This window comes from Sardina pilchardus, chromosome 6, assembly GCF_963854185.1.
Source record: "Sardina pilchardus chromosome 6, fSarPil1.1, whole genome shotgun sequence".
Lineage (NCBI taxonomy): Eukaryota > Metazoa > Chordata > Actinopteri > Clupeiformes > Clupeidae > Sardina > Sardina pilchardus.
In genome coordinates this window covers 34,725,035-34,752,059 of record NC_084999.1, presented here as the reverse complement: position 1 = coordinate 34,752,059, position 27,025 = coordinate 34,725,035, and the positions used below count along the sequence as shown (strand labels likewise).

General features: G+C 40.9%; 2 protein-coding genes across 3 annotated transcripts in view; one reads left to right on the top strand and one right to left on the bottom strand.

The window, feature by feature from the left end:
* The window catches only part of kmt2bb (lysine (K)-specific methyltransferase 2Bb), a 96,720-nt gene extending 92,638 nt beyond the window's left edge, over nucleotides 1-4,082 (top strand). Inside the window, exons 38-39 of the mRNA XM_062539804.1 lie at nucleotides 967-1,096; nucleotides 1,957-4,082. Of these exons, the coding sequence (XP_062395788.1) occupies nucleotides 967-1,096; nucleotides 1,957-2,232 (406 nt within the window). The 3' untranslated portion in view covers nucleotides 2,233-4,082. The remainder of the gene's footprint in view (nucleotides 1-966; nucleotides 1,097-1,956) is intronic.
* A 1,501-nt stretch (nucleotides 4,083-5,583) lies between these two features.
* Nucleotides 5,584-26,340, bottom strand: igflr1 (IGF-like family receptor 1). 2 transcript variants are annotated; one of them, XM_062539666.1, is made up of 8 exons: nucleotides 26,222-26,340; nucleotides 23,472-23,652; nucleotides 21,957-22,062; nucleotides 19,613-19,637; nucleotides 18,373-18,420; nucleotides 17,584-17,658; nucleotides 15,547-15,630; nucleotides 5,584-8,121 (listed from the first exon to the last, which is right to left on the bottom strand). In XM_062539666.1, exons 1-8 carry the CDS (start codon nucleotides 26,328-26,330, stop codon nucleotides 7,799-7,801), a joined length of 951 nt encoding a protein of 316 aa, XP_062395650.1. In that variant the 5' UTR covers nucleotides 26,331-26,340; the 3' UTR covers nucleotides 5,584-7,798. The 2 variants fall into 2 exon arrangements, with proteins under 2 accessions (XP_062395650.1, XP_062395651.1); XM_062539667.1 differs by lacking the exon at nucleotides 18,373-18,420.
* Between the last annotated feature and the right edge of the window lie 685 nt (nucleotides 26,341-27,025).

The following is a 27,025-nucleotide window of genomic DNA, read 5'->3' as shown; positions in this document are numbered from 1 at the left end:
GTTTGCTGGGTAGCGGCTACGGTTTGGAATGACAGGGAGAAAACATGTCAGAGTAATACGGCGAATATCACTATACATAATATATTTATTTATTTATTTATTTATTGAAGACGATAGTTAAGGCGGCAGCCCTGTGTTGTTAAGGCGGCCGCCTTAGCAGGAAAGCGCTGCGGGAAACCCTGCACACCATACCTACTGTGAAGCATGGTGGGGGCAACATCATGTTGTGGGGATGTTTCTCTTTAGCGGGGACAGGGCAATTGGTCAGGATAGAAGGGAAACTGGATGCTGCCAAGTACACCCAAATTCTTGAGGAAAACCTGCATCCCTCTGCTAGACAGCTGATGATGGGCAGGTCATTTACCTTCCAATACGACAATGATCCTAAACATACAGCCAAAAAAACAAAGCAGTGGCTGAAGGATAGAATGGTGAATATCCTTGAGTGGCAGAGTCAGAGCCCTGACTTAAATCCTATAGAAAATCTCTGGATTGACTTGAAGAGAGCAGTTCATCGCCATTCCCTACAGAATTTGACTGAATATTAACAATTCTACACGGAAGATTGGGCAAATATTCCCCAATCTAGGGGTGCAAAGCTATAATAGAGACATATTCAAACAGATTGATGGCTGTAATGAAAGCAAAAGGAAGCTCTACCAAGTATTAAGTCAGGGGTATGATGACTAATCTAGTTTTTAATTTTTTACTCATTTTCAGAACTGTTGACTTTTTTTTGTTATTTTGATGTTGTACAGCTAAATTTGTAGATAAAACTGGAAAATATATTTTTTTAAATGGGTTTTGATTTCATCCTGTAAGAAAAAGTACAAAAAACTTAACTATTTCAAAAGGGTATGATGACTTTCTATAGGCACTGTATCTCAGTGAACAAGACACTGAAATTTTGAAATGGAAAAATATGAATGCTATAACATGATGTCTCCATTTTCTCATTGATAATAGGTCTGCCATCCATGGGCGTGGACTGTTCTGCAAAAGAAACATTGATGCAGGAGAGATGGTCATTGAGTATGCAGGCATAGTAATTCGCTCAGTTCTAACAGACAAGCGAGAGAAGTACTACAACAGCAAGGTGAGCTCTACCGTAGATCAGTGTTTCCATTTGCTTGTAATCTTTACTGGCAATGTAAAAAACATTATATTAGCATTATTTTCAAAATGTCCAGCAAGAATGCTCATACATTTGATAACATATGTGATATGTCGCCACTCGTTTTCTAGCTGTGTGGCATTCTGAAACATCCTTAAATTCGGGAGCAGTAGTCACTCGTTTCAATTTGGGACCTTGCATCGTATCGCACATCATTTTTACATAATTTTAAAAAGCCACTGCATGTTATGCAAGCAAACGGCATATGTATGTGAATAACAGACAGACAGACGCTCCTAACAGTTATAAATGAATAAGTATAAAGAAGCCATTATTTTCTGAAATACGTATTTTAAGTACCGAAACCTTCAAAAACCATAGAACAGGTTACCTCGTCGGCCGTTATCCCTTACATACTGTATATCCCTGCATAAGTGTATAATAGACATACCTCAGATGGTGCTGACCAAACCCTCTAGCTCAAGGATTATCTGCCATATGTATAATTATATAGGTAAATTAGAAGTTAAATGGAGTTCTGCAACAACTCCCAACTGGAGAAGACAGTGAGAAACAAATGAAACAAGTAAATATTAGTGTATTCAGGCACTCCTTGCCTTAATTTTCAGAGAGTAGCTGCTAAAACTTCAGATTTCAGATTTGACTGATAAAATATATTCTGGACGCACTGAATGGAAACTTTTGAACCATATTTCAATGGAGTGCACCCAATGCCCAGACAATAGTCAACTGTTCATTTTCATCATCTTAAAAGATAACATTTAAAAATTGCTTGTTTATTTTCAACTGAACTCATTTGTGTTTTATGTGGTCCTCTGCAGGGGATTGGCTGCTACATGTTCCGCATAGATGACTTTGAAGTTGTCGATGCCACCATGCATGGAAATGCAGCACGTTTTATTAACCACTCCTGTGAACCAAACTGCTACTCTCGTGTTATCAATGTGGAAGGCCAGAAGCACATCGTCATCTTTGCTCTGCGTAAAATTTATCGTGGTGAAGAGCTCACCTATGACTACAAGTTCCCCATAGAGGATGAGAGTAACAAACTCAATTGTAATTGTGGGGCCAGGCGCTGCCGCCGCTTCCTTAACTGAACGTAGACAGTTGCAGAAATATCACAGATGTCTTTTCATCTGGAGAGCTTCTCATGTTCTAATGCAACACGAAGAGAAAGGGCAACATGAATTTTGGGTCTTCCAAATAACAGGACATTTAGTTATTGGCTGTGGTCAGTTGACATTATTCAGCTATTCTCAGCCTTCAAACTACAAAACCATAACATAACTTTCTGCAGGTTACAGATATAAGGAGGGGAAGTGAAACATTTGAGACTCCACCCCCTTCCTTCTTTTTTACTTTTTAAGTTGCCAGTGGTTACAGTAAGGACAGGGAATTTGTGCAGTAATTTTGGCATGCTAGCTTAGTGATTATCCTTGGTGTTGATTCAAACAAGAGACCGCAGTAGATGGATTTCTCATAAGTCTGATTTTTGTTTTACTTTATTTTGCCAAACAGTTTCTCCCCCTAGATCAGCCATTTGAGATGGTTATCGTTGTCTCATTTCCTGTTGGTTCCTTCACACTTTTTTGAGTGCCTCTTCCTGTGTGACTGAAAGCTCTTCTCTTTTTTTATGTCAGATTTTTACGGTGCTAGAAAAGCTCAGAGCTTTCTTTCTCAGGTTCTATAACTGAAGTATTGCTTCTTGTTGACCCAAGGGAGTAATGTGTCAATATTCTGTCATTTTAATTTTTGTAAGTTTTTTTTTTTCTTCTTCTTTTTTCAGACATTTTTTTTAAAGCAACAGTAGTGATTAGTGTCATACCAGTTATGAAAGATCACAGTAGAATATGACTTTCTTTCCTTGGTCATTACAGAGAACACTACTGAAGTTTTGTGTAAAAAACATACATTACCACTTTTGTATTTTACTGTGATATTCATTCATTTATGACATGTCTTGTTATTCTGTCAGATATTCTACTAACTGTTGAGAGATTGTCTATCCAAAATGTCAAAGTTTGATTCCTTATCCTCAGGCTTAAGCATAATTTGAACATAGGCTGAGACTGCCATGAACAAGACCTGCTTTTCTACCTTCGCTATTTGGTTCCATAAGATTTGCTATAGTCTGTAGATAGACAATTATGGACCCTGAGCAAAAACTGTTGTGTTCAAGTTGTATTCAAGACCACAAATTGCTCATGGGACGTTTATTTACTTCACAATTTGGTGTGCTCTGCATTTCATCAGGTGTCTTGAAGGTTGTCTGCAGTTCTTGGTACCAACCGTGGTAGCATGGTTTTATTTTCCACTTTTGAGTTCATCTGCTTGTGTAGCCAGAAAAAAATGGAACAAAATGGTTTCATTATGCATGTAAGTGTTTGTGTATTTTTATTAAAATACTCTCAAGGAAGCAACATCACTCATCAGCGCTGTCATCATAGAGCACCATAGATTTGTTAGGTGGGAACTAAGCAGTTAGCTTTATGCCAGCCCTGTCTTGGAAGAGTTGTGTTAACTTGTCCTCCCTGTGTCATCACATGAAAATGAGAAAAGATGGAATTCCGCAAATATTGCAAGGATTCTACCTCAACTTGTTATGGAATGACATCAAAACTAAGGCAACTAACAAAAATGGAGCACCAGTATGTTTTTGCCTGTTTTTGTGTGCAATGAAGGACACGTGAGATATTGGTGAAACCATCACAATTTGTTTTACTGCTGTTGAAAGTGTATGCTCATGTTAAATTTTATTTTAAACATATGAATAGTTTTTTTAAGACAAATAGTACATAAATGTGCAACATGTATCCTTGTAACTTTGTACAAAATGAACCCCAAGTTGTAAATAGTTGTATCATATTTCTAAAACTGATTCGTTTTTCTATGCACTTTTTTTATTTATTGTTATTTGATTAATAAAGCTGTTAAGACATTTGAACAAGTTCATTGATTTTTTTTATTATTGTTTATTTTACTTACTAAGAAATGTTGGCAAGTTGTATGTATACTAAAATGACAATTAATACATTACACACTAAAATATGTTTAAATATTCACCAAGGCAAAATAGGTTGTATACTAAAGTTAAAAACTGATCAGATAAAAACTCAAAACTTTATAGGTAAAGCCTATATAAAAATACATAGTAAACCCTTTTGCTGTAAGAACAGCCTCATTCTTCATATGTGATAGTAATGGTGTAGCACATTGTCCTGCAGTGATTTCTTTTCCCCAATTTCTTTAGGGTAAAATCTACAGATAGCATGCAAGGTAACACTTTACATTACAGATCAGTAATAAGTGGGTAATGTTATGGTAATATATATGCAATTTCATGGTAATAATATTTTTCAACCACATATTGTAAATAATTAATGTGTAATTTCTGGACAATTACTGTGCAATTACCATTCAACAACAATGCAATAACTTGGGTAAAATAAAATGTTAATAACTGCTGTAAATATGTACTTACCGAAGCAATAAATATTTAGGATTTACTCATTGTGACTTATTTCTGTAATTATACCAACATGATGGTGCTATGAAGGACTAAATTACATAGTAACTTCTTAGTGTTATGGCACAATTACACTAGCCTGACTCTCGCCAGACCCTTGTAGTTCCGCCATGCTCCACCAGAGGCGTTTCGCTGAGCTCCACACAAGGGTCTGGACGCGAGGGCAATCCAAACCCAGTGATCAAAAAATGAGCAACCAATCAGGAGCGCCGAAGCGAGTGTTTGATTTAAATAACAATGGCGGCACGCAGCGAGGAGTCTTGTGCTGACATTGATTCTGCTATTTCAACCGTTTTGTCGAATCTATCGAGTATTCATTCTTTAAAAGATTGGTGGCAAGGATGTTTTTACTCTTCTTCCGACCGGGTTTGGCAAGAGCTTGAAGAAGCCTAGCACGTCATTCAAGATAACAGGCAAGTGGTTTATCAAATCACATTCGAGGATGTTTTACAAGGACCCGCCTTCAGAAATACATCTCCTATCGAGAAGTCCCAGATCCTTGTGTGAAGCAGACAGCGAACTACAGGATCTGGCGAAAGTCAGGTTACAATTACACAGTGGTCATAGTTTTTGTAGTAGTTAGTTTGATGGTAAAATGTGACCTGTTATCTGTTATTATGATGAAATAAATAAAGTCATTTCACAGTAACTATATGGTATCAGGGCTGTAAAATACTGTGTTGTCTTTTCGAAAGTATTTTAGCAACTCCCCACCGTACAGAAAACCTTTCGAAAAGATAAAACAGTATTTTACAGCCCTGATACCATATAGTTATTGTGAAATTACTTAATTTATTTCATGATAACAACAGATAACAGGTCACATAATATGTCACAATAAGTAAATCCTAAATATTTATTGCTTCGGTAAGTACATATTTACAGCAGGTATTACCATTTTATTTCACCCTTAAATCAAAGTTATTTGCACTGTTGTTAGTTGTATGGTAGTTGAAAAGTAAAGGGCCGTTCACACCAAGAACGATAACGATAACTATAAACAAATATCGCTCTCATTAATATGAATGACAACGTTCACACATAAACTATAACGATAACGACATGACGAACGATATCGTTGCTGATCACTTTCAGAGCGATTTTGAGAACGATATAAAGCTAACAGCCAATCAGAACCCAAAATATTCTAGCCATCACATTCATTAACATGAGGAGAGACGATCTGTAATGTAAAGTGTTAAGTAGAGCCCAAGCCTTAGTTTCACAATAGACAGCAATAGGTTCTCTTTGAGACGTGTATAGAATTTATTTCCATTCATTTTCACAGTAGTTCTAAACACAAATGACCATTCCTGCAGACAATAAATATCCCCACCAACCTCCTCTCCTTCTAACAACCTCACACCTCATGTATCGGACACTTCTCCATCACGTCCCTCATGTCTTTATGGACCTTGCTTTGTGCACTGGTGCACAGCCATGTTGGAACAGGAGGTGGCCATCCCCAAACTTCCCACAAAGTTGGGAGCATGGAATTGTCCAAAATCTCTTGGTAAATGCTGAAGCATTCAGAGTTCCTTTCACTGGAACTAAGGGACCAAGCCCAGCTCGGGGATGACCCCTTCCATGTCCAAAGCAAGGCCCATAAAGACATGGATGACAGAGTTTGGTGTGGATGAACTTGACTGGCCTGCACATAGTCCTGACCTCAACCCAATAGAACACCTTTGGGATGAGTTAGAGTGGATCCTGAGAACCAGTCGCCTCGTCCAACATCGGTGTGTGACCTCACAAATGTGTGTAATTTTCATGTAACTGAAATGCTATGTGGGGTAGGTAGTAGGACCATGAAACATTATGTGTCCCATTCACAGAATAAATGTGTTACAGGTGTTTTGAGAACACCAAAATAAACATTTACAATAGCGCCCCCTCAGGTGAAACTCAACATAAGATTTTGCTCCTTTTTCAAGGCATCTGATAGATAGGCTTCTTTAATTGAATGGAACGGCTTTATTTTACTTGTCATATTACAAAAATAACAAGAAAATTCCTAATACCTTCAAAATGAAAAGGATGCCAAATATTGAATATATGGAATTAGTAGTGGCTTGGGCTGGCACAGCACATAGATGGCAGGATTAGATTAATGGTTAAAACACAATTTCAAGTACATAATTTGGCGTATTTGGCATCCTTTTCATTTTCAAGGTATTATCAATTTCTGTAATATGAAAAGTAAAATACAGCCATTTCATATTATTTCACCTGAGGGGGGCACTATTTTTTTATTCTTTTTTTTTTATTGAAAATGTTTATTCTGGTGTTCTAACACCTGTAACTACATGTATTTATTCTGTTAATGGGACTCAGTACAATATTGATACTTTACACACTAAATGTCCATACTCTTTGTGCTTTCCACATACATGTTCATAGTCCTACTACCTACCCCACATAGCATTTCAGTTTCAAAAATGACACAAAAAATACAAACACGCCATATTTATCCTTATTATTGTCATGGTCATTTGTCATGGAAACTTCAAATTGTGGGAAAACATTAATAAGTTGATGTATTTCAATATAGAAAATAGTGACTGATACCAAGTGATAAAAAGAAACTGTTTTTTTCATACCCTCAATATCACACTTACTGCACATTTGTCCAAAGTCTAGGGCCTTTTCAAAAGTCAAGAGACATTTAGTACAGACTTTACATTGTTTACACATGCTTATTATGAGCTGATCTTCTACCCTAGAAAATGTGGGAGGCTAGGGAACAACATATTTGTCAAGATATTAATGCCCAAACATAGCATGTGTTTCTCAAGCTGTAAAAATGAAACAAGGTCTGAAAAAGATATGAAGACAGATGATTTGTACAGAAATATTTCACAGGCCTTGGTTTTAGGACCCATTGATGATATTGACAAAGTTTTAACAAAATCTGAGACGGTGTAGCAACAACCTTATCTGATTTGAAACGGAATGACTCACTATACTGATACTGACGGCAGTATCTTTAAAGTATTCTCGCCTTCAACTATTGGGCCCTTGAGCAAGGCTCTTAACCCTGAGTTGTTATTTGCCCTTGCAATGTAATTTAAATAAATCCGATAAAAGCTTCTGCTAAATTAATAAATGTTAATGAATCTGACCATATTTTTGTGTACTTAAACTTTCTGGGGTTGACTGAGTTTCTTCAGGACATTGACAGCATCATGACGGTCAATATTGTGAAGAAGCTCTGCCAGTTGACCCACAGTCCACTCGGGAGACCGGGCAGCAATTGCCTCCAGCACAGCAACTAGAGGGCTCTTGCTGTCTCTCTTGGAATACACATAATTAATCCAGGTAGAGGAGAAATGGCAGCGGGCAGCCAGGTGACGAGTGTTCTTCAATCCACTGCAGTCGGGGTCTAGCAAGATCAGCAGGTCCTCCAGCACATCCATGTTATCCAGCAGAAGTTGTAATGGCATCACCTGCAGTTCAGGTTCTAAGGGCAAAAGACATCAAAGACATATCAATTTACACCTTTACACCTCTAGAATCCTACGTAGAAATATATGGGGACAGTCTCTAATGCCAAGATGGCAGAGCAGTTGTCTACACATATTTTGCCCCTTCCCTAATTGTCGGCCAAACAGGAAACCCTGCCCTGTAGTATAAACAAGCAATTGCATTGTTGTAAAAAGCATGACTGACTTTTTGCCTTCTTTTTTTCCCCATCATCATGGTAATAGCCGTACTGTGAATTGTGACGCACCCGCAATGAATATTTTTATGTCAACATAGTTTAGCATCAAGTTCAATGTCTTCACTAGCCTTATTTTAGCAAATTGGGGGAGATGAGATATTTATACCATTCAATTCAGATGTAAACACAAATTCACCTGATGTGCTTTTATGTCAATAGGACCTCCCTATATGGAGAAAGATGGCCTGAGTGGAAATACTTGCCATTAAAGGACCTTCCTTGAGTCCACAGCACTAGTCATTAGAATACATTAATCACCGTGACAGGAACTAGAGATGCCCTCTAGTGGACAAGTATTTAACCGTATGATGTCTGCTGTTTTACAAGACATATCATGAGTGAAGTGTTGTGGGTGGGGGGAAATATGTGTTATGTTGTGACTGATTATAACCTGGGGACTGATGTGATATGTACTGTTGCAGTTACGGACATTATGAACTCTTATATGAGCATTGGAAGTATTGTTGATGTGTGATCTAGGATGCTTGTGCAACTGATCCTTTCTCTCTGGGCATTAGTGGTGTTCCGGCTGACTATAAGGGGGACAGGTGTGGGCAGTCATCGGGTTACTGTGCTGGTTGGCTGATACGGTAATTGTTGCAGGATTGGGCCAGATAAGAAGGAGTGAGCGGCTGGACTGGGTAGGCTAGAGTGGGGGAGAAAGCGGAGCACTACTGGCTAGACTGCTGTGGTCTATCTCCACAGGACGATCGGCACAGCAAAGGGAAGAGCTATTTGTGCTCTCTTGTAATTATCTATTTTCGTGTAGCTCACTGTGTTGAATTCCAGGAAGGGTGCTGCCAGGACGACAAGACGAAACCCGGTTCGGACAAGAGCCACGGTTGAGTGACAATGTGAATGTGGATTGCGCCAAAGGGATATTCCAAACTGACACTTCCAGCCGGGACTCGCTCTGCTGCAGCTTTCATGTTTTGTGAACCCCACGGCCCCGGCCAATGGACAATACTTTTTCCTATTTGTTGTCTGTGTTCTGTATGTTGTATTTTGGAGGTGGGTCAGATTAGACTGCCAGATAAAGGGGCCGTGATTGTTCAGGCTATGGGATCCTTGGAAAGAATGTAATTTCTGACTATTCGGCACAAGTTTTTCAGGGAAGTCATCCAGGGGAGGCTGCTTTCAGGTCAGCCACCATCCAGAAGGCTGGCAAAGCTTGGGAGAAGGCCTTTGCGGTCTGCAGGAAGACTTTGGCGCAGGGACCCACCCAGCACTGGTCCTGACCACGGAGGAGCAAGGCTGAAGGTCACTGCTGCAGAAGTGGTCTTCAGTGTTTGCTGCACACAATGATGATTTTGTCCAAAACAGTGTTGTCCAGCACCAGATATCAACTGACGATGCACCCCTATACAGGACAGGAGAGACACCGGCCTGTTCCACCCAGTTTGTATGCTGAACTGCAGGGGTTGCTACGAGGGATGCTGGAGAACAGGGTGGTGAAGGAGAGCTCTAGTCCTTGGGCTGCCCCTGTGGTCCTGGTCAGAAAGAAAGATGGGTCCTGGCGCTTCTGTGTCGATTACTGGAAGCTGAATCAGGGGACCCCCCTGCCACGGATAGAAAAGTCCCTGACTACCCTGAAAAAGGCGGCCTTTTACTCAGCTCTGGACTTGGCTTATGGCTATTGGTCGGTCAAAGTGGACCCTCTAGACTAAGAAAAGACGGCCTTTGTGATGCCTCTAGGCCAATGCCCCTGCCACATTTCAGTGGTTGACACAACGGTGCCGGTACCAGGTAAACGACTTGCTAAATTACCTGAAAGATGTCATAGTTTTTTCTCCATCCTTTACTAATTATCTGGCCCACCTCAAACAGGTTTTCCAGCGCCTCTAGACTCATGGCATGAAGCCCCAGCCACAGAAGTGCTATCTCTTCCAGAGATAAGTGCGCTACCTGGGGCATGTGGTCAGCCAACGTAGCAGGGCCACTATTCCCGGGAAGATGACAGCAGTGAGAGAATGGCCTGTACTAAGGATCATGGAGCAGTTCCGCTCTTTCCCTGGTTTGCAGGATATTACCGCTGTTTCATCACCGCAGTTCCAAGAGGGGCATGAAAGGTTGATCGCCTACGCAAGCTGCAGTCTCCATCCAGCAGAACATAATAATAATGATAATAATAATACATATTTATTTAAAACGCCTTTCATGACACCCAAGGTCACTTTACAAGGTTGTAAAATCATCACATAAAAAAAACAAAAAACAAAATAAAAAGTTAAAGTCAGTCCATAAGGTTTCTTGTCTAGTTTTCAGTCTACTTTTAGAGTCAGTAATTGAGTCGAAGTGTCTGGTGTAGTTTGGCAGTGAATTCCACAGCTTGGGGGCAATGTAGCTGAAAGCCCTCTTTCATCTGTCACCAGGGACACGTACAGTAGCAGGCCTGCTGAGGAGGATCTCAGGGCGGGCAGGAGTGTAAACTTCCAGGAGGTCAGTGAGGTAGGTAAGGGCGTTGTTGTGTAGGGACTTGTATGCCAGGAGCAGGACCTTGAAATTGATTATGTAGGCAACTGGAAGCCAGTGCAGCTGCATAAGCAATGGTGTTATATGGTTGGTGGATTTGGAGCATGTTATAATCCTCGCTGCAGAATTCTGGATGAGTTTGAGCCGGTGGAGTAGCTTATTTGGGATTCCAGACAAGATTGAATCACAGTAGTCAAGGCGGTAAATCACATACGCGTTGACTAGGACTTCTGCACTCTGCTAGGTGAGTGCTGGGCAGAGCCGTGCAATGTTCCTTAGATGGAGAAAGGCATTTCTGGATATGTTGTTTATGTGTGCACTGAATGAGATGGTATTGTCCAGTATGACACCAAGGCTCTTGACCTGTTTGGAGCAAGGGATGGTGCTGCCATGTACACAAATGGTGAAAGGTTCCATCTTAGCAAGAGCAGCTCAGTCTTACTGCTATTCAGCTTCAGGTAATTTTGTGTCATCCACACATTGATAGAGGCAGGCTGGCAAAAGAGTGGCAGTAGGTTTCACTGAAAAGTAGAGCTGGGTGTCATCAGCATAGTAGTGAAATCAAACATAGAGGATAGTGCCAAGTGGGAGGACGTAGATGACAAACAACAGAGGGCCTAACACAGATCCCTGGGGGATCCCTCTTGTCACAGCAGTACTCTCAGACTTGCAGCTCAGCATTTGTACACACTGTGTCCTTCCAGAGAGATAGGACTGCACTGAGACCAAGGAGAATCAGAATAGAAATAAGTCCATCATCAGCTGCACAGAGGAGATCATTAGTAATCTTAATCATGGCCGTTTCAGTACAGTGCATAGGACGAAATCCAGATTGGAATGGCTCAAAGAGATCATTGTCTCTCAGGTGATCCTGGAGTTGAGTCGCCACTATTTTCTCAAGCAAGTTGTTAGAATCCAATCCAGGTTTTTTCAGTGTTGGTCTGACAATAGCAGTTTTAAAGGCTGATGGTACAGCGTCAGAGAGAAGAGAGGTGGTTAGAATTGATGTAATCATCGGAGCAATAGATGGCAGGCAGCTCTTAACTAGGCTTGTTGGAAGAGGGTCCAGCTGACAGGTGGAGGAATTGCACTTTTTGATGAGGCCACAGATGGCACTTTCAGCTGGGAGACTGAATTCACAGAGTTCATTGTTATAAGATGAGTCCTGAGTGCTCTGTGAGAATGGATGTTTCAGCTGATTAACTGAACATTCTAGTAATGACAAGAACTACAGCTCTTTCAAATTGGAGTTGCTGGGGCTCAAGTCAGCAGTCACCGAAAAGTTTAAGGACTATCTTTGGGGGGGCCGAGGTGGAAATTTGGGGGCCACTGAACAATGCTGGGCCGCCCAGTTGGCAAAGTATAACTTGAATGATGTGGTAGAATGATTCAGTCAGACCTTGCTGGGCATATTGAGCTCTCTGTCAGTGGAGAAACAGGGCCAGTTGCCAGCAAGGTTGCATGCTCTAGTACAGACCTAAAACAACACTGTGCACTGGACTAACTCCTCATTTTGTTGTGTTCAGCAGGCATGCTCGACTTCCAGTGGACCTGTGTCTTGGCGTCCAGCCCCTACAACAATGCACCCCCCTGGAGGTCTGGGTCCAACAACACCATCCCTTAACAAGGCATATCAGCATATTCAGACTCCTGTGAAGCAGAGGCAGACCTGGGACCAAAACCGATATAACAGATGGGCAACAGCTGCACCCTTACTGGTCCGGGGGAAGCTGAAGCCAAGGTGGGTCCCCTCTCCATTTGTGGTGGTGGCACAGGTGAGGCCGAATCAACCTATCTACGATTTCAGACCAACAGGCAAGGATGGTCCCATCCGTACCTTACACAGGAACAACCTGCATCCCTGCCATCCACAGGAGGCCCCTCCCCCAACCACCAGTCAAAGTCAGCTTTATTGTGAATTTCTTCACATGTACTAGACATATAAAGGAATCGAAGTAACGTTTCTCACTGTCCCGTGCATAGACAAGCATCTAGACAAGACAAGACAGGACAGTACAAACTGTGAAGTGCACATACACAACAAGAACATATCCTAAAGTGACATATCCTGACCACTAGGTAACAATAAATAAAGTGCAAGTAGCTTAAGGCTTATTCTTTTACTGGTACTAAAAGAAACAAAGATGAATGTATGCCTCGAAACCGGTTTGGTGACTTTCACTCTCTGTCTATATGCTGGCATTAGCATAACAGTGATGTGGTCAGAGAGGCCAATGTGGGGGAGGGGTGTGTCTTTGAATGCTCCTTTGTGAGAAGTGTAAACCAGGTCCAAGGTGTTATCTCACCTTGTTAGGAAGTGTTCATGCAGATGAAATTTTGGAAGGACAGTTTTGAGATCAGCATGGTTCAAATCGAGGATGATGAAACGAGGATGAGTGTGCGATCTGTCGTTCGCGGATGGCCTGGTACAGTTCGTAAAGGGCCGTGTTCCTATCGCTGTTGCTGTTGGTGGGAGGTATACACAGCGACCAACAGAATTGCATTTATCTCCCTGGACAATATGTTTTCTATTTGTTGTCTGTGTGTTGTACGTAGAGTCCTCCATGAACTTGTGGGCAACAGTCAACTGGGTGGAGGGCATTGTGGAGCAACTATGCCCAAACCAGAGCGGTTCGGACCAAGAAGAACTCCTAAACAGTTCTGTTCAGAGCTGAAAATGCAACTGTGTTTGACAGAGGACTGATGTAGGTTGCAAGTGACAAAATATTAGCTTTCAGTATGGTACGATGTCTTTGTAAATTACATTTGAGTACAACGTGTTTCATGCATCCCGGTTCTTTCTAACAAACATGACGCAGTTGCTAGAAGGAAGACATTCAGATTTCGCCATCACGAATGTATGTATACGAGTACTAGCGATATGGATAACCATGATATAATGCGATCTGTTACAAACTGTAGGTAGTCTCTCGCCCACAGTAGCAGTAACATCATCCATATTGAAGCAGCTTACAGGTAGTAAATGTGCTATCTAAGATGGATGGTTGTCGTGTAAGGCTCTGAGCTTATTATTATTATGACCGCCGCTAGCGTAGTTTTTTTGTTCTTCTTCTTTTTTCCTGTCATCTACTTCCTGAACTTTTGGTCAACAATTCCCGGGACACCGTAACACCGGGGCACATAGCACTTGGTGGGCATGTAGCCCCAGTAGACTTTTACGGAAACATTTAATTTAGTCCCCGGGGGCCACTCCACCCCTGCGATAGCCCGACATCCCCCTGAAACCCAACTGTGGCACCGAGGATGACAAAATGTTTATGGTATGTTGGTCTCAAGAGCCCGCATCAACTTAGCTTATAACCAACCAGTCATTTGTGATTTGCACTCCAATGGTAAAAAATGAAAATGCAATATTATATTGCTTTCATCGCCCCTATCTTCAGATGAAATGTTATGAACTGCACCACATTTCATGTGTATGATTAACCTGACATCCTCTGGGAGTATTGTGGAAGTTTTGTTGAATTTCATCCATGGGGGGCTATAAAATAAATGTATTTATGTGTACATTTAGTTACTACACCCATCGGCCTGCAGATGGTGCTATTGAGTGAAGGGTTGCTGGTTAAGAATGATACTGTCACACTCACACACACACACACATACGCACACAAACACATCCACAGATTCACACGCACACACACACACGTACAGTATGCACATACACAAACACACACAGACACACGCATCCACACACACAGACACACACACACAGTCTTTACACAAAAGCAAACAAACACATGCACGCACTCATTTACATGCACATGAGCTGCAAGAGTAGGAGATATATGCATATACTGTACAGTGCCCTCCAAAAGTATTGGAACACATGCTAAAGTTGACAATATATAATCATCTTTTGGAAATTGATCTTAATGCCTTAAATGAAGAAAAGGAGGAAATATTCAACCTTTAAGGACATACATTTTCTTTGTGAATGAATAATGTATTGTAAATAAATAAATGTTTTCCTTAGAATACAGGGGTCATAAGTATTGGAACGCCTATGTTAAATTCCCATAGAGGCAGGCAGATTTTTATTTTTAGAGGCCAGTTATTTCATGGATCCAGGACACTATACACCCTGTTAAAGTCCCCTTGGCCTTTGGAATTAAAATAACCCCACATCAACACTATATCCTTCACCGTACCAAGAGATTGGCATGGTTTTATTTCAGTTAGCCTATTAGCTGGTTTGAATTGCATTGAGCTCGATGAGAATGAAACCAGCCAATAGGCTAACTGAAATAAAACCATGCCAATCTCTTGCAGTAGAGAGCAGTAGAGTGAGTGTGTTTCGGAGCTGAAAACTAGTTACTAGTTTACACCCTCCAGGATCCCAAAATATGTCCCATCCCATCCATCTGAGATACAACCATTCAGCATAGGTTTTTGGAAGTATTTATCGTATGACAGTGACATCAACTATCTATTTCTATGGCTCTGGCACTGTCGAAAATGGGTGAGCAAGAGCAGTTCAGTTACAGTAGGTCATCTAATTAGCACAACTGGGCAGAACTCAAAAACTCCATCATCAGGCCAAAAGAGGAACAGACAGAAGTAAACCACAAACAATGCAATGGCCAGCAAGGGAGGGAGAAGCAGGCCCAGAAATACTGCAGAATATTTTACATGTGATGCTTGCAAGTAAGAAACTACAGCTTAACTTACCAATGATGTTAACACTTTCCAGGGTGCCAAGTTCAGTGTGCGTTGCTGTTGTGGAGCTACACTGGGACTTGTGTTTTTTCATCTCTATTTATTGGAGAAAGCATTCTATCAGCCTCATCAATTAGTACATCAGGAAGTCCTAATGGGCTCATTGTTAAATGCACTATACAAATAAATCAATTCAAAAGGACATTCTGACTGTTCAGGATTTAGTTTTTTTTCTCCTTTGGATAATTAAACTGCTGTGAAATATTAATATCATTATTACGGCTGTAGCCCTAATGACATTTATAGACAACTTATAGCTACAGTTATCCAATAATTAATTGCATAGATCCACGTTGGTTGGACAATTCCTGGCTTCCACCGTTGTACCCCTTGAGCAAGGCACCCTGTTGCTCTGGGGGACAGTGGCCCTTGTAATATAATTGATGTATATAAGTCACTTTGGACAGAAGAATGAATGAATGTTAATGTAATCCAGTTATGTGTTTATGCATCTCATAATTGTGTCAATGTATCTATCGGAGTGATTATTTGCACCTGGGTGTAAATAGTGGAATGGAGGCATTTTCTTATTTGCACCCAAACCTGAAATGCGTGCAACATAGCGGGACCATCTTGGCAGGAGATGGCCAACCTAAATTCTATATCTAACAAGTTAGGATTATAAAACAATATCTTAGATGGGAAAGTGGTGCTAAATTTCCATAAACCTTGTTCAGTGAATGGGAAAGCCGTCCGTTTGTAAGCAAAATCAAGAAATACGATCTTTTAGTTTGTTTACCTAGCAACCACAACAAGTCATTCAAACATGAGTAGTATCCCGCAATGACATAACGGAGCGTAGTGCAGCGGATAAGTGACTGGGTTGCAAATCCAGGGTCCCAGGTCCGAATTCCAGCTGAAGCGATGTCTTTTTTTTTGCATGCCAAAGACTTATTTTTTCTCAGATGACATTACCTCGTGGTAAATAAGAGTTTGTGCTTTTTTAACCTGTCAAAGATTGACTAGTTTTATTTCAGTTATGAGTACAGTAGGATATCAAGTAGAAGTAGGCTTCAGTAGGGCCTAGTTGTGAGCAGAAAGGTTTCTTGGTGTTTTGAGCCCCCAACGTTGTCTTCAAGGCAGCGCTGCCTGGAAGGCGCTGGGGTTAGGCATTGGTTAAGGTTAGGGTTAAGGTTAGGAGTAGGATTAAGTGCCAACAGTGGCAGCGCTGCCTGGAAGACAACTCAGAAAACAACTCTTTGAACTATAGCTTGCCTTTGATCAAGCTACCACATGACCACTCATTAGCCTAATATTTGTATCACGTCCAAGTAACCCCGACATGGCAAAACAGCTAAAAACTGTTAAAAACTAAATTAGGCCTAGCCTACTGTAGAGCTGGTAAATACACAGGCCTATTGACAGGGTACATGGATGTTAGACATCGGGTGTAAATAGTATTGTTGATTATTACACTATTTACACCCGGGTGTAAATAGTAATGTTGATTATTTGCACCCGGGTGTAAATAGTATTGTTGATTTATACACTATTTACACCCGGGTGTAAATAGTAATGTTCATTATTTCCACCCGGGTGCAAATAGTATCTGCCTTTATTCAGTAACGTTAGTGCTGCCAGCCGCAGCTCTCATGGAACAAACATGTTTTTTTGTCCGAGTGGCTGTAATGTAGTGCTAACAGCGTAGATAAAATGCAACTGAAAAACCGGCAGTAGCTTACTATGGTGAGCACAGAGCATAAGCGTACAGACATTGTGCATAGTCGATACAAATCCTGTCCAGTTAATGGCTGTGTTCTACACATTTTGCATAAGTGTTGAGTGAGAACAATGTGTGATCAAGTTGAACAAAGAGGGTGGCATAGTCGAGTACCCTAGAGCCAAGATCTTTTCTTAAATTATGTAGGAAGAAAATATGAAATTCTATCAATAATTGTCCAGGCCATCATCTACTAAAGTGGAACCCGCTCAGTGCACTCATGTTAAATATACAACTACATGTGCAACAGTTTGCCATAATCTACTAACCTCTGTTCTTGATGTTCCACCGCCTCATCATGTAAATGAAAGACAAAAGGACCAGAATGATGGGGATGATGATCCCTGAAAAAGCAAATAGTGTTTTCATGAAGAGAGACAACATAAATCCCTGATCCTTCATTTATTTATAGGTCAGGATAACTTGGACGTCATGGATCTGAAACAAAGCGAACACGATTTGCTGAAACACACCAACATTTTGGGAAACTAGCCAAATATGTGCCCAAATATGTGTGGGGCAGCCATGGCCTACTGGTTTGGACTTTGAGCTGTTGCCGGTTCGATTCCCGACCAGTTGGAAAAAAAATTGAGCGGTTGAACTCCCACGTCCACATCCATGGCTGACACCTAACTCCTCACTGCTCCCCGAGCAGACGGGTTAGTGGATGGTTCACCTCACCTGTGTATGTTTCACTAATTCACAGATTATGCAGAGATGGGATAAAATGCATACTTTGATCCCACAACAAGCAGTTGTGTTGGAGAAGTGGAGAAGTGAAGCTTATTTGATTGGTTCTACCATCTCAAAGAGACTATCGCTGTTTCTCAAAGTCAAGAGCGCATCCTTGATAGAATGCTTTCTTGCGAGTCGGCTGGCACTACGTTGAAGTTTACAAGCTACTGAAATGTAATGGGTTGCACCATGCAAAATAGTTTCAACATAACACTAGTTATGACTTAAATTGCACACTAACTTAGACCCCTTTTCCCTACTGTAGGTGTAAGTCACAAAAACTAGGTCATAAAGAAAGTCATATTAGAAAGAGTTACTGTTACCTCCACTAGCTATCCACTGCGGTAGCTCAGTTAGGCCAGTTGTGGTGGCTGAAATATTCCCAAAGCACATACAACAAAATAAAGTCTGTTATTTGAAAATACAGTGTTATTTTATTCCATACAACAAAGTAATTGCGGAGCGAGTCAAACTAAAATGCAACTTTATCATACAACGTTGCAGCGAACGTTGACGTTAACAACAGAAATGCTGGGAAAAAAAAAAAAAACAATGCAAATGCTGTGAGTCTGTGACGCTTGGTGTGAATTTTCACCGCAGTTTCTACGCTTCGTTCAGACACAGCTCATTAATATAATGTCTAGAGGACTAGGAGGGAGGTAGTGTATGAGCCGGCTAAGTTCGCGGTTCCAAATGTTCAGACATAGCCTACAGGCCAACCATGTAACATCCGTGTAACCTTCGGTTTTACAGTTATGTCTGAAAGCGCTTAATGAGTGCAATTTTCCGGAGGCCGGGAATGCGGCTGGGAATGACCGCCTCCTTTTTGTCCCTGTCAAGATTGCCATGGTCATAGACACCTCAACAGGTACAATTAGGTGGAAAGTCAAGGATCAGCAAAACTATTTGTTAGTAGTGCTAGATCATTGATTGATCTAAATAAGCAAAAAATATTTTATATTTACATTAATCATGATAACTACTGTTACAAACTAAAGAGAGGAAATACACACATTTAAAGGGGACATATGATACCTCTTTTTAAACAAGTTAGAATTGGTCTAGGGGCTATACAAAACATGTTCGTGAAGTTCTTTGCACAAAATCACTCTCACATAAAGAGATTTCACCAGCTCTATTCTTGCCAGTTTCGGTCTCTTCCAAATTGAGCCGTTTAAGGGCTCTGTCACATTTATGCAAATAAGCTGTTGCTGGCTACGCCTCCGGCTGTGTGTACTGTTTACGCTGCTCGTTTCACACAGAGCCGGTATCTAACCACATATGATAGACCCTGGTGCCAGGGTTGGTCTATGCAAATTCCCTTAGTATGACATCACAATAAGGGAGCCATCCAAATGGCTCACAGCAGCATACTATTCTTGACACCAAAGTCTTTCTACTGACCTACAGAAAATGGATGGATTTTTTTTTTCGCGTTTGGAGTGTTTATAAGAACAGTAGAGGCCCAAATATGAACACAAAGGCCCGCAAAAAGTGAGTTTTGCATAATATGTCCCCTTTAACGGTACACACTGATGTATATTTGTTAAATTGTGCCCTTACATTTGTCGGAGTCGGTTGTCATCACCTGTAAAAATAACAAAGCACACAGTAGCTTTATTAAGACATCTTAATATAGAATTATTAGCTCAATTTTATGTTGAATATCAGTCCAATGATAGTTCCATTTTCTCAAACCTTAAAAAGCAACACCTGCAACTGTCAAGTTCTATCTGTGTGGCAAACAATTTATTTTGCTAGAGGAAGCCACGAAACGGTAGCCAAGTCATTGCTAAAGACACATTGTGTTAAGTTTCTTTTCTCCGTATAGTAGCCGTATAATAAGGGGTGGCGCCGGGAGGAGGGGGGGCCTCAAGTGCAATGAACCAGTTTTGGGGGGGCCCAGCTTGCAAAAGGTTGAGAACCCCTGGTCTACTGTGTGTGTGTACATGCGTGTGTTTAAGTGTGCGCGTACCTGTGTTTTTTTTATGTATGTGCGTGTTTCTGCGTGCGTGGGTGTGTGTGTCTGTGTGTGTGTGCCTGCATGTGTGTGCTTGTTGTAATGGACCACTTTGTTAACAGGTGTATCTTAATATGTCTGCATGCGTATGTATAGTGTACAGTCACTAAATGTACACATATAATTTCAATATATATATATATATATATATATATATATATATATCAATTTATTGTATGGTCCCCCATGAACCAAATTACACAAACCATACATTCAGAGGTTGTCATAATGATCCGACCTACACTTCAAATTTTGTTTTTAAGTGTGTAGTTTTGAACCTGTCAACCAAAGATCCCTGTGATTACAATGGCTCATTTTTCTTTTTCATTTTTGACAAGGTGGCGCTATACATGAAATGAGCGGTTATGGGATGGGTTGACATGGCCCCTTAAAGCTGCCGTCGGCAAGTCTTCAAAATTCAGTCTAAAGTCGGAAAATTCAAACTGATACAACTTTCAGGTCCCTCCCCCAACCTCTACCAAGCTCCAAACTGCCCCCCAAACCCCTCCCCCCTAACGTGATTGCTTAAACAAAACCGGGAGCGCTCGATTTTTGCAAGCACAATTACAGGCTTTAGAGGGAGCTAGAAAATCCGGGATTTTTCCTAAACAGCCAATTTAATCCAAGTTTTAATCACACAATTTAATCACACATTTGATCAGAATCACAGTTCAATGGCGGTTCAAGCTAATATGACTCAAAAAATGTTGCCGACGGCAGCTTTAATATACCAAAAAACCTCCCAGGCCCAACGGTTCTCGAGATATTCACAGAAAACTGTGTCCGGCCACTTATAGGCCAGTTGATGTATAGCATAAGTAATGGATAATGGACGACACGCCATTAGATTATACAAAGTTAATGCACGTTCTAGATGGTAAAACGGCCTGACGCAGAGTCAGAGACAGACCTCTGGCCTAGGGTGTGGCTTAGGGACTCTAAAGCGCCACCTAGCGTGTTGTCTGTTGTGGTTGACACATACATTCACGAAAATTAAACAAATTTGGTGGGCTTGTGTGTTATTGCTGCCGCTAGTCAAAGACAGAGCTCTGGCCTCGGGTTTGGCTTAGAGACTCTATAGGGCCACCTAGCACATTGTCTGTTGTGGTTGACCTGTACATTCATGAAAATGAACCAAATTTGGTGGGCATGTGTTTTGCTATAGCTATTCAGAGACAGAGCTCTGGCTGAGGGTGTGGATTAGGGTGGTATTCACGAAAATGAATCACATTTGGTGAGCTTGTGTGTTATTACTGCCGCTAATCAGAAACAGAGCTCTGGCCTAGGTTGTGGCTTAGGGACTCTATGGCGCCACCTAGCATATTGTCTGTTGTGGTTGATATACTCACGAAAATGAACCACATTTGGTGGGCATGTGTGTTATTGCTACCGCTAGTCAGGGATAGAGCTCTGGCCTAGGGTGTGGCTTAGGGACTCTAGCGCCACCTGGCACATTGTCTATTATGGTTGACACATACATTCACGACAGTTAGGTAGGCTTGTGTGTTATTGCTGCCGCTAGTCAGAGACAGAGCTCTGGCCTAGGGTGTGGCTTAGGGACTCTATAGCGCCACCTAGCCTGTTGTCTTTTGTGGTTGACACATGTATTCACAAAAATGAACCAAATTTAGTGGGCATGTGTGTTGCTCATGCACAAGCCCACCAACCCACACATGAAATGTCACAGGTCCGCACCGCAGTTGCTCGGGCCCGCCATCGCCGCTTGTGGCTATATTTTCTTGTTGTTTTCATTGTGAGATTACAATGACACTTTGCCAAAGTTGCCAATAATTCTGAAGGGTACTGTATATGACTGTTATAAAAATAGGCAAAAACCCAAGACCATAGTGTCCAAGCTGTTTGAACTGATTATGTATTGATACTCACAGTTGTGTGGCCATTGCTGTATGTTGCTGTGGTATGGTCATTGTTGTGTGTTGCTTTGGTATGATCATTGTTGTATGTTGCCTTGGTATGGTATGTGGTATGGTCCCTAAAACAAGACTCTGAAGTTACAATAGCATTATGTTGCTCTAAAATCTACTTATTTACTTTGGAATGGAACATCCAAGCTTGTGGATGCTTGTTGCATATCAAATTATTTGACACAGCAAATATGAAATATTTACAACATAAAGCACAATATAAACAATAGAATGGTTGAACGATAGACAACTGCGCAGGAACAAGAAATGCTGGTGCAAGAATGAAGAGCCTTAACAGGTGTTCAGGGGGTTCCCTCATGGGTGAACATTTCTTGTATTATGCAACTAAATGTTGTTTTCACCAATGGTTTAGATTTGGTATGCTCTCAGCTGTAGGGACACAACAATTCATGTACATTAGTACTGCTTGCCTCCTACGCAGCAAACACCCAACATTCTGAGAATGTTTCCCAAAGGTCCGCTGATGGTCACACAAAATAAACCTTAGAGGTTGTTCCGAGGGGTGAGTGCTACTGGCCGGTAGTCTTTCAGGCTGGGGGTGTGTGCGGTCCCCCTGCCCCCTGCCAGGCAGGTACAGAGCTACACTCTTGGAGCATGACTATAGGGCAGCCGTGGCCTACTGGTTAGGGCTTTGAGCTTTTTTTGAAAAGCTGATGTCGCTGCTTTGGCTAAAATAATGAACTGATGGAATGATGCAATGTGGATTCTAAACTTTTTGAAAACACAAAGGAAAAATGTTGTTGTACCTTTTGTTTTGTGTAGATGTGAACTAAGTGCACAGTCATGTGTGTGTCAGAGGGGATTGCTCTAACAGAAGCTCAGCCACTAAAATAGCATCAAGTAATATTGTATTACATTAGCCTACTATTCCGTTTAGAACATGCTAAAAACGTGTTCAACTTCATGGCTAGGTTTAGCCGGTTATAATACATTGCTGTGACGACACAGGGATGCCGTAGGCTACAGTACACCTGTGGGCACCACTGATAGTTTAACCCTCTATGGTACGCATTATGATCTGAGGGGTCAATCACTATTTTTTGTAATGTTTTTCCTGCTTAGAAATAGTCAATAGTGGGCGCCACTGATAGTTTAACATTTGTAAGTTAACAAAACAAGAATTTCGAATTTCACGGATCTCATCACTCTAAGGAAGGCGCGAAAGTGAAATAAATGGTAGTATTCAGTGAAAACATATACTGATCTTGGACTACAATTAAGATGTAAATAGTTGCATGCACATTAAAATATGGATGGATAAAAAAAAGTAAGCAGATAAATTAAACGAATCACAGTATAATGCAAAGTGTTTTTTTGGGAGGGGGAGGGGGTTGATGATTCACTTGGCAATAAGTACAATTTCCTGAAGGTCATAAGCAGCTCTGCCGCAACTCAAGGGAGGGATTCTTTTTTTCTCGCAAAACTTGACAAAAACATCATATTTCTTTCCACTTACACTTTTAAGCATTGAGTGTCTGCTATTGTAGTACAGTTCACCATGACATAGGAGCATGTTTTGCACTTTTGACAGCTCAGGAAACTGCCATTGTTGTAAGTTCCAGTACTGCAATTTTCATACTCTCCAACATGCTTTCCTTCATCATCGCTGAGACCACAATTTGCTGCAAATCCTTCACCTTTTAAAAAAAGACAAAGTTTAGTAGAGCATACTACACGACATTCGGGGGACACTGTGGTGCAACGGGCTACAGCGCCCGTGCCATGTACAGGTCAGAGTGCCCACGGGGACCCTGGTTCGACTCAGACCTGCCGTATGGTGTACATTTTCGGACATCCTCGGACGTCAGAGTCAGATGTCAGTCATCAGATGAAAAGGCATCAGGTCTCAGGAAAACCAATGTCAAGTTTATGGAATTACACATTCATTTCTCAGGCATCAGATGAAAAGGAGTCAGGTCTCCGGAAAAACGCTGTCAGAAATAGTGGAGTCAGGACTCCCAAAGTGCATTGATGTGGAATGCCTGGAGCAACAGCGGATTCCTGTTATTTGTTGTTGTGCCTGTTGCAAAGTGTTCTAACCCCAAAGCCCTGAATGACTTTAGACCTGTAGCCCTCACTTAGTCATGACGGTGTTTGAGAAGGTGATGAAGCAGGTGATTCAGGCGCAAGTGCAGGGGTTGCTGACTCTCTGCAAGCCAGTCAAGTTCATCCACACCAAACCTTGTCATCCATGTCTTTATGGACCTTGCTTTGTGCACTGGTGCACAGTCATGTTGGAACAGGAAGGGGCCATCCCCGAGATGGGCTTGGCCTCTTAGTTCCAGTGAAAGGAACTCTGAATGCTTCAGCATTAACTAAGAGATTTTGGACAATTCCATGTTCCCAACTTTGTGGGAACAATTTGTGGATGGCCACTTCTTGTTCCAACATGACTGTGTGGACCAATGCACCAAGCAAGGTCCATACAGACATGGATGACAGAGTTTGGTGTGGAAGAACTTGACTGGCCTGACCTCAACCTAATAGAACACTTGGGATTAATTGAGAGCCAGTCTCCTCATCCAACATCAGTGTGTGACTTCTCAAATATGCTTCTGAAAGAATGGTCAAAATGTCCATAAACACTCTCCTAAACCTTGTGGAAAGCCTTCCCAGAAGAGTTGAAGCTCTTATAGCTGCAAAGGGTGGACCAATGTCATATTAAGACCTATGGATTAAGAATAGGATGTGACTGAAGTTCATATCATCATCATCATCATCATCATCATCAACCGTTTTTTATTCAGGGAAAATTGGCTGAGCATCAAGCTCTTTTACAGCAATGCCCTGAGTCACAAAACATATAATAACAATAATCAAAATAATAAAGCAAGAATAAGAAAAAGAGACAAAAAGCAAATAATTAAAATAATACATAAACAATTAATAAAGCAATAATAATAATAAAAACAGAGAGAAAAGAGGAAAAGGTATGTATAAATAATAATAATAATAATAATAAAATAAAAGGTCTAAATATTAGTCAAAGCAAGAAAATTTTACAATCATCAATCATACCTTTGAATTGGTCTGGTGACAATCTAATTTGATTAATTCTTGGAATTTGTTCCATTTATTAGATGCAAAAAAATGTAAAAGCTAATTTACCAAATTCTGATTTAATTTGAGGAGTTTGGAGAGATATAAATCCCTGTGAACGTGTATTGTGGCAGATTGATTTCATATTCAGAAGAGAAGTTAGGTAAGGAGGTAACTTTCCCAGCAATGCCTTATAAACAAAAAGGAGGCAGTACCTGTCCCTCCTATCATCAAGGGAAGTCCATCCTACATTTTCCTATAGTTTACAGTGATGAGTTCTAAACCCATCTCCAGTTATAAAACGTAGTGAACTATGGTAAACTGCATCAAGTAATTTCAGAGTGGAAGGAGCTGCATGTATATACACAATGTCACCATAGTCTAGGACTGACAGTAGGCCTATATATGGGGGTCAAGGCAGGTGACCCAGTACTTTTGGCAATATAGTATATATTTTAAACACATGTATAATAAATACTGCCCACCCACAGGGAGCAGACATCACTTGTTCTGAGATACCATGTTTGGTTCAGGAGATATGATGCAAAATGTAGGCTTGATTCAGTTACAGTGGAAGATTTAATGGTTGCCACAGTGACAATTGGGGCTTTTGATCATGGTTTATGTATGAAAATGTTTAGAGCTCTAAACTTCACAAGTTCACTCAGTTTCATGCCTTTAGGAATGGAAGGAATTGGAGGGGGAACAAAAACAGTTTTTGGCCACTGAACTATTTGGATAATGAATCCTTGCCTTGACTTCACTCAGCGCACTCTGTGCTGAGGACTACTTCCTGAAGTAGGCTGTTTGTAATGGTCGGCGTGGGTTGTCACTCAACTCACTGTCACATGTATACCATATGTTTTTAAAGATTCAATCATGATGTCGCCATTAAAATAAAAGCTTTTCTTAAAAAACAAAAAATATGTAAAAGAAGAGTCCTTCCAGCTCTTACTTGGGAAAAATAGGAGCAAAATAGCTTAATAGAAAGAGACATAAGAAAGTTTTGACAACTTAGCTGATAGTAAATCAGCTTAACTAATTTACCTAGTTAAGCTAATTTGCCTACATGTACTGTACTGTATACGTGTTACCACATGACAAAGGTTCTTGTCTAGACTTTAACTCTCACTAACAAAAACAAGTAATTTGTTGGCTGAAACCTACCTGCTTTTGGCAGAGGAAATTTGTCTGAGCAAGATACACAATTATTCTTGCCAGTATCCCAGTACGTTGTCAGGTTCTTGCAGTTCTCAGAGTAAGCCATTGTTTCCATGTTGCTATGATGATCATATGGCTATATATTCTCTGTTACACAGAACTTGTCTTAACTTCCTGTTTCAGTAGAAGAATGACGTGCAATGGAAAATTTTCACTCTGAAGTATGTCTTGAGCTATCTGATTGTATACTGTACAGTGGGGAGAAAATGTATTTGATACCATGCTAAATTTGCCTAAAAAGAGGGATATAGAATCATCATCTGACAATTGATCGTAATGTCTTAATTTAAAAAATGAGTAAAAATAAAACCACTAAGTACAACAATTTTCTTTGTGATTGAAGAATGTATCGTCAATAAAGTTCTTCCTAAATGCTAGGGGGAAGGAAATATTTGACCCCCTATGTAACCCTATGGGAATTTAACACATAGGGTTAACATAGGGGCAGGCAGATTTTTATTTTAAAGGCCAGCTATTTCATGGGTCCAGGATATTATGCATCCTGATAAAGTTCCCTTGGCCGTTGGAATTAAAATAGCCCCACATCATCACATACCCTTCACCATAGCAAGAGATTGACATTTCCAGTAGGCCTATTAGCCTGTTTGATGCTCATTGAGCTCAATGCAAATCAAACAGGCTAATAGGCCTACTGGAAAAAGCGCCATGCCAATCTCTAGCTATAGTGAAGGGTATGTGATGATGTGGGGTTATTTTGATTGGAAAATTGGTGTCCTTAGCAGTTTGATT